The 10,996-nt window shown below is 39.0% G+C and overlaps 1 protein-coding gene across 1 annotated transcript in view; it reads left to right on the top strand.

Moving 5' to 3' along the window:
- SHQ1 (SHQ1, H/ACA ribonucleoprotein assembly factor) overlaps positions 1 to 10,391 on the top strand; it is a 103,421-nt gene extending 93,030 nt beyond the window's left edge. The window contains exon 11 of the mRNA XM_010861999.1: positions 9,479 to 10,391. Coding sequence (XP_010860301.1) covers positions 9,479 to 10,031 — 553 coding nt within the window. The 3' untranslated portion in view covers positions 10,032 to 10,391. The remainder of the gene's footprint in view (positions 1 to 9,478) is intronic.
- The last annotated feature ends 605 nt before the right edge of the window (positions 10,392 to 10,996 follow it).

Genomic DNA, 10,996 nt, shown 5'->3' with positions numbered 1-10,996 from the left:
TCCAGGCAAGAGTACTGGAGTGGGGTGTTATTGCCTTCTCCATCTACTTAGTTTAATGGAATCCAAATAGCCATGTCATCTGAACAGTTAGTAGGTCAAAATACTACGTCTCTGTGGTTGAACAGTACGGTCTGCCCTTTTCACATAGATGAAAGGTAGAAATATTGTCACAATTGTACAAGTCTGACAAACCCGCAAATGTCTTGCTTCATGGAATAATTTTAGAGAAAAAAAATGGAAGGAAGAGATGTGTTTCCACCTTAGACCTATAGTCCCCATTTTCCCATATCCTTTTCTACCCTACAAAAGTCTTTTGTTGTTGTTGTTCTTTGTTTTACTCAACCAGTTGTTTGGGTTCACTGATAGATTATGTATTTATTTCCTGCCTTGTACCATAAATTATTTAAAGCATCTTTCTTATGTGCATAAACAAGATGAGCTGATTAGGGTTGGGGTAAAAGAAGCGGGGAGAAGGTAAAGACCTAAATGGAAGTGGAGAGGCCAGAAGGAGCCACTGGATTGTCCCATGATGCAGGTGGATCACGGATTGGAACTTCACAACTGCTGGTGTAGAAAGGGAGACCTTTTGACTTGGCATAGTTCCAAGAGTTTCATGGGGCCAGTTTTGAAATTGATTCTGAATTCTAGCTTTGGGGATTACAATGAAGCATATTTCCCTAACACAGTTCTGCTGGGGTGCGGGGGGCATAGAGGGAAATGTGGCAAATTTATGACACTTAACATTTCTGTCTACTGTTTGATTCAGTCTGGCATAAATGCAGAATGGTTTCAAGGACAGGATGCAGTGCATTTCTCTCAAACTATGGACATTGCGTCCTTCTTAATCTATTTGTCATCCTCACTGTCCGCTTCTTAGGTGGATGCCAGTGGTGAAGCGAACGATAGCTTCTCTGGATTTGGATAAACCTTCATTCACCTACTTCATTTAACTGTTAACTGTACTTAAGTATGTATAATTGCCATATCAATTTTTTTTAATATAAACTCTTTTACTTTGCTCTAAAAATGTGTGTGTGTGTGGAGGGTGTTTGTATATCTAGTACAGCACATATATATCGTGAGGGGGTCATTCTTTCTGAATAGTTGTAATTTAGAGTTTCTACACCTAGAAAATTACAAACAGAACTGGTGATAGCACACAAAAATAACACACTATTGATCAAATCATTTAATAAATTTAGTCCCAATTCTAGTATATCACTCTCCTTCCTAGCATCTCCCCTACTCATCCTGCCAGTATTTTTTTTCTTTAACCTCTTGATGATGGTTGATATTATGTAGTACAAATGAACTGCAGATTGAGGAAAAGGGCAAGGATTTCACAAAGGCAGAGGAAGTAATATAGAAGCTGGATTTGAACCACACATAGAACTGCTGACAGTGAGGCTTGGATGTGTGGGATTATTAACAACTGAAGCAGAAAATTCTACAATACTAGTGACAAGTTGAAAGTCTTTATTTTGACTATTAAAGCATTGATTTGAGTATCACATGATTGAGAGGCCCTTGAACTCATGGTGCCGTCGTGATTATTTCTAAAAACTATCTTACAATTCTGCTCTAAAAGACAACCTGAAGTGTCATACAGTACTATAATAGAATTTTCTTGGAATAGTTACAAATACAATTAATATTTGGTTCATTCTTTGTTTATTTTGAGAGTTAGTACCTAGTTGTAATTATAACCTATGTATGAATATTGTTAAATATTTTCTAAACTTATTTTTGTAGTTTGTCATTTTGTCTCAAGGTGAAATCTTCACTTTTTACAAATCACTTTTTACTGTTAAATTTGACTTCTATTTTATGTTGATCGACTTTAAGTGTTCTTTTTTCTTCATCTTAATTATCTTCCATTAATGAGCATCTCCACTCTCTTTCAAAATTCATGTCCTCCCCAAACCTAAGAAGGTGACCTTATTTGGGAATAGGGTTGTTGCAGATGTAGTTAGGTGTTAAGAGGAGGTCATACTGGAGTAGGATGGCCCTTTGATCCAATATGACTTGTACCCTTATAAGGAGAAAAAGAGTCACAGAGATGCACCCAGAAGGAAGACAGCCTTGTGAGGAAACAGACACACAGAATGCCATGTGGTGACAGAGCATAGAATGATGTGTCTACAAGCCAAGGAAGCCAAGGATTCCTGGCAACACCAGAGGCTAAGAGAAAGGCATGGAACAGATTGTTCCACTGGACTCCCAGAAGGAATCAACCCTGTCAGCACCTTGATTTTGGATTTCTAGCCTCTAGAACTGTGAAAGGATAAATTTCTGTTGTCTTAAGCCACCACATTGTGATGGTTTGTTATGGCAGCCCTAGGAAATTAATACAGATTTTCATACCGTGAATGGGGTATTACTGTAACTGATACCTGAAATTGTGGGAGTGGCTTTAGAGTCCGGTCATCAGTAGAGGCTGGAAGAGTTTGGGAATGTGTGCATAATGGAAGAATCTTAGATTACTTAAAGAGATAACATAGTAGAAATATGGACATTAAAGGTGAATCTTGCCAAGGTTTAGAAAGAAGTGAGGAGAGCTACAGAGTAAGCTTCTGTAGTCTTAGAAAAAAATTTACATATCATCACCTGTAGAATGGTGCTAGAAACAGAAATGTGAAAGGTACTTCTAGTGAGATCTCAGATGGAAAAGAACTTGTTACTGCAAACTGGAGGAACAGTGACCCTTGTTACAAAGGTGGGGAACTTGGTTGTGTTGTGTCAGCCAGCCATTCAATGTGGAGAGTAGAACTCGGGTATTTAGCTGAAGAGATTTCCACAGTGTTAAAGATGCAGCCTGGTTTCTCCTTGTTAACTAGAGTAGAATGAGAGAAGGCAAAGAGAAATTGAGGAAGAAATTGTTGAGTATAAAGGGGTCAGTACTTGATGATTTGGAAACTTTCCAGCCTGTCCATACTTCCCCAGTGCTCAGTGGGTAAAGAATCTGCCTGCAATACAGGAGACACGGGCGATGCAGATTCGATCCCTGGGTCAGATACCCTGGAGGAGGAAATGGCAACCCATTCCAGTATTCTTGCCTAGAAGATGCCATGAACAGAGGAGACTGGCAGGCTACAGTCCACAGGGTTGCAAAGAGTCGGAAAGGACTGAGCATGCACTCATCATCATCATGAGCCTGTTCACATAACTGTGCTCTGGAATTGGGGCCACAGGTATGTGTGGACAGCCTTTGGCTAAAGAGATTAAGCATGTGAATTTTGGATCCGTTCAGCCATCTGGCACAAGTCAGGAATGGAGGTGGGCTCATCCAGGAAGGACATATGGAGAATTCTCTTGTCTAATGGTGTGCATCCCCTTGACTTTCACAGAAGACTGACAAGGTTTTTGAGAATGTTATAGCAGCAGAGAAACAACCAGCCTGGACTGAGAAGGGCAGAGAAGGGAGGAAATGAAGGGAGAATGGGTCTGAGGGCAGAACCAGGAATTCAGAGGCCAGAGTAGGTGGAGCTTCCACCCTCGTGGGTGGGCCCAGACAGAGCATCAAGCCACAGAGGATTATTCTCAGGCTTCAAAACTAACGGCATTTGACCTACTGCATTGTGAACTTGCTTTAGATTGGTTAACTTTTTTTTATCCATTTCATTTTTTCCCTTCTGAAATGGAAATATTTGTTTTTTACACTTGTACAACCATTGTGTTTTGGAAACAGATAACTTGTTCTTTAGTCACAGATCTGTGGACAGAGAGAAATGTTACCCCAGGATAGAGTATACCCAGAGTTCCACCTAAACCTGTTTGAGATGAGAGTTAGATGAAAGTTTGGACCTAGAGTTGATGTTGGAATGGATTGAGACTTTGGGAATATTGAGATGAGTGAATATATATTGCATGTGGGACAGACATGAATAGGGGGTGAGGCAAAGGCTAGATAGAAGACAGAGTGCGTCGTTGGATAGTGCCTCCCCTTAATTCATATCTTCTCACAGAACCCTAGAACATGACTTTGGAAGTAGGGTTCTTGTAGATGTAATTAATTGTTAAGATAAGGTCATATTGGTGTAGGGTGAGCCCTTGATCCAGTATGACTGGTATTCTTAGGAGAAGAGACACATCTAGACGGAAGACAGCCTTGTGAAGAAACACACAGAGAGAACGCCAGGTGGTGACAGAAGCAGAGCTTAGGTTGATGTATCTACAAGCCAAGGATTCCTGGCAACACCAGAAGCTATGAGAAAGGCATGGAACAGATTCTCCCCTCAGAGCCCTCAGAAGGAAGCAACCCTGCTGATACCTTGATTTTGGACTTCTGGCCTCTAGAACTATGAGAGGATAAATTTCTGTTGTTTTAAGCCAGCCAGTAGTAGTTTGTTATGATGGTTACTAGTAACTAATAGAGGGAGTTTTGGGGAAAATTGATCCAATGACCCATGGACTAGGTATTGTTTTTCATAATGCAGACCCAGAGAAGGGCATTAAGTCAAGTTGAAAATAGGATGAAAAAATATTTTATTGGCCCATACTCAGTGAGGCCTAAATAACTCTTATCTTGCAGTATTTTCTGCATTAAATTGGTATTTTCTTGTTCAAAAAGATCAGTTGTTTCCGCTAATGACTGAGCTGGAAATGCTTTTCATTCTTACAGAGTCAGGGCAGGCAGTTAGTTCTATGTTCATCTGTGCATGAACTGGTATTTGTCTTTCATGCCTGTTCAGAGATGAGTTTCACCAGCAACTTCTACCTAAAGCTAATGCGTTACCTTTTATTTAGATCAGGTTGCATAAATGTATATTAGGCAGGGGAGTTTGAAATTTGGAACTGGTTGTTTTTAGTAGAAAGGAATTATGATTATATGTCATTGTCATCATTGTCTTTTAAAAAGAATGTTGATATACGGTTTGTTCCCAGAAAGAGTCTGACGGTGTGTGCGTGTTTGTGTGTGTGTGTGTGTATGTGTCCTTTGAAATTAAAAGCCAGTCACTGTATTCATCATTTAGTATGAAATGTGTCTGGAGTGGCCTCACTGGAGTCCTGTCCTACATTATCGGTTGCTGGCTCTAGTGTCAGTATGTCATGGCTGGCAGGCTAGCAGGTTTTGGCAGAGGAAATGAAACCTAGTCAGTTACTATGAGATTTATAGTAGACCTGCTATTGCAGGAAGTGGTGAAAAGTTGATTGATAGTTTGAGACAAAATTCTACAGCAAGAAACAGGATGTATGCTTTCTATTTATACCCAGTTTTCTTTTGCCTACATTTCAGGGCTCCTTTTGCACTTTGTTTTGGCGGTTTCATAAGGTTACAGTTCCCTTTTTGCCCCCCTAAAATCAGTCACCAAATATAAAATAATTGAGGAAATTTTATATCAGCTCAGCCACAGTAAAGGCATGCACCCTTAGCTGTTACTATTACTCTTCATTGGTAGTTGGATTTACTGTAGCTTGTCAGTCTTTAATTAAAAAAAAATTTCTCCAAATAGGAAATTATTTCACATATATAAACAGAATGGAAGATTTTTTTTTCTTCTTTTTAAAGTTAATATGGCAGGATTACATTTCCAAAAATTTTCTGAGAAAAACCTGCATTGAGTATAATTTTATTAAAATATGACATTAGTATGATCTATCATGTGTCTTTTAAATGCTGAATCTCTTCACTCCATAATTAATACATCTTAACAGATAGGTATTCTTCACTTAGATGTAAAATATACTCTATAAGTACAACTAGTGACTCAACATATGTGTCGGTTGAGTATATCCACATGTACCTGGTTTTTGCAAGCACTCTGGCTAACTAATAATGTCATTTGACAAGGCTTTTTGACATGACCTAGCCTGGTCTGTTTTGAGTGTGACAGTGAAAAGCCACTAACTGCGTTAAATGAGGTGCTTTCTGAAATGGAAAGGCCATTACAGTTAGATTCTAGAATTTACAAGGAGTGGCAGACAGAACCACCTCCAATTGTGCCAATGTTTGAAAAGAACAAAAAGGCTACTCTTTCATGGCTCAGTTTTTTCTCCAAAGGAATAATTTCCTTTTCTGTGAACAGTGACTGCTAAATTATCTGTGTCAAATAATTGAACAGAAACAAACCCAACTTTCATTCCTGAGATTAGTTGGGTCATATTCTATACCAATGATATTTTGAAATTTTAATTAGTTTTTTTTTTCTTCCTAGCATTCTTTGAGAGTTCAAAGTGCTTATTCTGTTAAGTTTCTATCAGAAGTTTAATATAAATTTGAGAAACTAGATAGCTTGAGGTAGTAAAAGTGGGTAATAAGAAATAAAGATGAATCAGGGTGGTAAGGAACAAAAAAAAAATCCACATATGATCAATTTTTTAATACACATTATATAATGGATCATTTTAAACATAATATTGTGCTAAAAGTGAGAAACGAACTTTTCTCTGTTGGATAGGAATTTACCTCAGCTGGTAACAGGCAAAGATCACTTGGCTCGTCTTTGCCACTTCCCTGCCTGTTAGAGTTAACACTTCTTAGTCCCAGCATCGCGAGGGATGCTTTCTGAAAAGAGCCAAAATTACAGGTGAAGAACTTTAGAATTCCAAATTTATATAGTTATAAGTGACAGATTAATATTTTTATAGTAGACAATAATAAAGATCCAAACAGTTTTAGCTTGAGTACATATATCTGTGGTATTCACTAATACTCACATTTTTTCCTCAGATCCTGCAGTCTTTGTAGGTAAAGCTTAGATGTATACTTTAAGACTGCTGAGCTAAAAAGAGACCCGTCACAGTTTCTATGGAGAATTCTGGGCCTTATGCAAGTGAGAACTTGCTCCTTGGGAAGGTGTTGAGTGGCATCAAATTGGGAAGAAATCATGGGAACCTTTTCAGAGCCCTCAGAAGTATTCCTGAGAGGCCCTGTGGTGGAGGGGAGAGCGCGCTAGAGCTCAGAGGTGTGGGCTTCCGCTCCTGACTGCCCTCCTGCTCAGCGGGGCAAACTTTAGCTGGTCTCTCAATTCCTCCAAACTTCTATTTTGCCATCTGTCATGTAGGGATGAAAATGAAGCTGATTCACAGGATTGTCATAGGAGCAATTACAACAATGTTTGTGGAACGTCATCCTTCATATATTGTCAATAGTGTTTGTTATGTCTGTTAAAAATGTGAGATGTGTGGTCACTGAAGTGTAAAGGCTTTTATTAAAAAATTTTATTTTGGATATTATAATTTAATAAGAAGCATTCTCTTCTTTTCCAAGTTCATGGCTCTTTATCTCTTAAGGCTGTGTGTCATTACCCAGAGAGGATCTTTTTTTTAGTGAGAAAGATGACAGTGAACTAGTCCTTAGGCTGGCAGAGCCTTGCGGCAGGGAGGTTTTAAACTGGAACACTAGCTCTGACCAGATCCTTGGCAACCGGTACCCAAGCCTTCAAAATATATTATGTATATCATCCAAATTGTCTTGGACATGGATGTAGATTGTATTGAAAACATCTTATTTTATCACTGTGCTTTTTAAAGATGTCTCAAACCCACCAGAACTTACCCAGAGTTACAGCCCTTTGGTAGATCATCTACTAACTCCAGTGAATCTCACCCAAGCTTTCCTTTCAACCGCAGGCCATCTTTCCTTTTCTAAACTCCTGCAATTCCAGCACCAAAACACAGGGTTTTGCTTGTTTAAGAGAAAGTTGCACATCCATGACAGCCATTGTCCTCGTCCCACCCAACCTTGGACACTGACTGCAGTGGAGCTTTGGGTCCTGATTACACTCTCCAGACCTGGGCTGGGGGTTGGGGAAGCATCCCTGTGGAATCTTTTGTTATGCTAAATATTTTGAGACAAAGGGGTCTCAGGTATATCCAGGCACTTAGATGAAAATCCCCATCCATCACTCTATTGAAATGAAGCCTGTAGTCCCCAGTGTTATGGGGTGGACTGCACTTTGACAAATGAATTTATCCTGTGAACTCAACTCATTCAGTTTGTTTCAAGCGACTCATTTAATCTTTGGAGCCAGAGAAACACAGAAGCCATGTCAGCACGCTTACCGTTTTCACTCACTGCTACTTTTTTTCACTTGTCACACCAGATTTCCCTGTACGGAACAGCAAAGACATCTTTTTTGGAAAACTGCAGTATGCTTTACACTGTTTCAAAAACAAAACAACTAAAATGCATCTGAGTTAATGAAAAAGTTTATCTGTTCAGTATAGTGTTTATCATGTAATGTTATAAGTTTAGCAAAAATATCTTCTGAAATAGCATGAGATGGTTTTCAGTTAAAAAGCACTCTGTTGCTCTTTTATACTGCTTTTCTTTTCTTTTTTAAGGAATTTTGAATAGATATTCCATTCCCATAAGTTTAAAAATAAACCATATGCATGAAAAGCCTCCCTTTCACTATCATCCTTCATCTTTCCAACTCCTACAGTGCCCCCTCTACATAAATATTAGTGTTTTCTGTAGCTTTCCAGAGTTCATGGTTAAGTGTACAAGCGACTTCAAATGTTTTTGCTTCTTTACTCTTTTTGTGTGTTTAACATAGAGAGCAGCATATACATATAGAAAGCCTTTTGTCATTGTTAAACAATATATCTGCCTTAGTCCCTGAAGAGCCTCCTACATTACGTCACCATTGACTATTCCTTCCTGTGGCCATGTTGGTGGACATTTGGGTATTTCTTATTTTGGAGTATTAGAAACAATGCCGCACTAAATATTACCTTGGACCTGCGTCTTGTAGCATATGTGTTTAATTTCCAGATGTGGTTTTGCTGGGTCAAGGGTATGTACATTTTCAATTTTGAAAGTTATTGCCAGGTTCTCCTGCACCGGGATTATAACTGTTTACTCTATCACCAGCAGTGAATGAAAGCGCCTTTCGTCCACAGCCTTGCTGGCAGTGTTACCAAATGTTTGGATTTTTGCCAATCTGATAAATGAAAATATATCTCAGCATGATTTTAATTTGTATTTCTTTTATTTGACTGAAGTTGTTGAACATCTTTTCATATATTTTCAGAGTCATTTCTATTTCTTTTTGTGAGAATTGTCTGCTTGTATCTTTTGCCCATTTTCCTCATGGATTGTTATCTCTGCTTTTAAGAACTCTATTAGGGGAATTAGGCCTTGTTTTATGATATAAATCACAAATACTTTTCTCAATTTTGCATTAGCCTTTTGACTTTTCTTATTATTATTACTACTTTTTTACCCTTCAGAAATTGTCTTATTTTTATTAGTTGAATTTATCAGTCTTAGCCTTTCTTTTGTGGCTTCTAGATTTTGATCATAGGAAGGCCTTCCTCATTCTGGTGTCATAAAGGAAATCTCCTTCATTTCCTTGTAATACTTATTTCCTTTTTTCTGTTTGTATCTTTGATCTGTTTGGGGGGTTCATCCTCTGTGCCATGTGAAGTATAGATCCAGCTTTATTTTGTCATCTCTTTAAGCTGTGGACCCTGTTATCCCCAGACTAGTTAATGAATAGTCCTAATAATTGTTCTTAAAATGGTTTTCAAGGTCCAAAAAGTTGGCAGCTCTTGCAGAAGCCTTAAGGAAAGCATCCCTAACCAAGGCCCAGCTGGGGTTAGAACTGGAGGAGCTGGAGGCAGCAGCATTTCTGGTCCAGGAGGAAGAAACCACATCAAAAGCAGGAGTCCATTCCACTTCCAGGCAGCAGACACCTTCCTCCAGCTCTGAGACGAGTGGTTCAGAAGAATCAGAGGGCAGTGCATCACTTGAGACTGAGGAGTCAGACTCGGAACAGGAGGAGCCTGGAGGCGGTGAATCTGAGACAGGGCATTCCTTGCTCGGTCCCTTTGTTGAAGAAAGCAGCATGGCCCTGCTTCTTAACGATGGTGGTATGTGTAGAAGCACCACTTTCCTGGGGTCTGATGGTGGTCGAGGACAGCCGCTGGCCTCCCCTGGGGCTCCCAGAGCATTTGGGCCTCTGATCCAGGAGCTTGGAGAACAACTGGAGACTTCGGTTCAGATTTCCGAGCCCAAAGACTCTGCTGCTGGACAGCAGGACAGTGTGCTGGAGAGAGAAAGCCGGCAGACACCTGAGGATTGACTCCTGAGTGGTCTCATTTGTTATTGAGAATTATGTCAGATTTGGTTTTATTGACTGAATTAAAATTCTTCATTTTCACTTTGTACTTTTCCTTGGTATATACAACATTGTTTGTGAGCTAACATTGACACCAGTTGGTTTTCTTGTACCTTTAAGAACAAAGTTCTAAAGCAAACTGTAATTAATATTATCAGGCTTATTTCATGCAGTGTTGTTATTTTGAGATTCATCAATGTAGCATGTATTGAGGGTTTGTTGTTTTTTTTTCCGTATCTGAGTAGTATTTCATTGAATGGACATTTGGGTTGTTTCCAGCTTTTGGCTGTTCCAAATAAAGCTGTTACGAACATTTGTGTGCAAGTCTTTGTGTGGACATATGCTTTTATTTCTCTTAGGTAAATATCTGGGAGTGGAATGATGGAGCCGTATGGTAGGTGTATGTTTAACAGTGTAAGAAACTGCCAAACTGTTTTCCAAAGTGACTGTACCATTTTACACGCCCACCAGCAGCCTGTGAGAGCCCTGCTTCTTTCTCATTCTTGTCATCACTTGGTATCATCACTTGGTGTGGTCAATTTTTAACATTTTAATAAGTGTGAAGTGGTATCTCATTGTGATTTTATTTTGCATTTTAAGACTACTTGTGTTAAGCATCTTTTCACATGTGTGTTTGTCATTCACATATCTTTGGTGAAGTGTCTGTTTAAATCTCTTGCCGGTTATTTTTGACCTGGGTTGCTTTTCTTATTTCTGAGTTTGCAGAATTCTTTATAAATTCTAAATACAAATCCTTAAATGAGTCATCCTTGCCTGCCTGATAATCTTTGATTGGATAAACATTGTGAGTTTTACCTCATTGGGTGCTGGATATATGTATTCTCCTAAGTATTCTTTAGCTTTGTTTTGGGATGCAGTTGTTTGGAAATAGTTTTGATCCTTTGGGTCTTGCTTTTATGATTCGTTAG

The sequence above is a fragment of the Bison bison genome, unplaced genomic scaffold (assembly GCF_000754665.1).
Source record: "Bison bison bison isolate TAMUID 2011002044 unplaced genomic scaffold, Bison_UMD1.0 scf7180017864474, whole genome shotgun sequence".
NCBI lineage: Eukaryota > Metazoa > Chordata > Mammalia > Artiodactyla > Bovidae > Bison > Bison bison.
The sequence above is the reverse complement of the archived record's forward strand: the minus strand, read 5'-3'. Positions and strand labels throughout refer to the sequence as shown.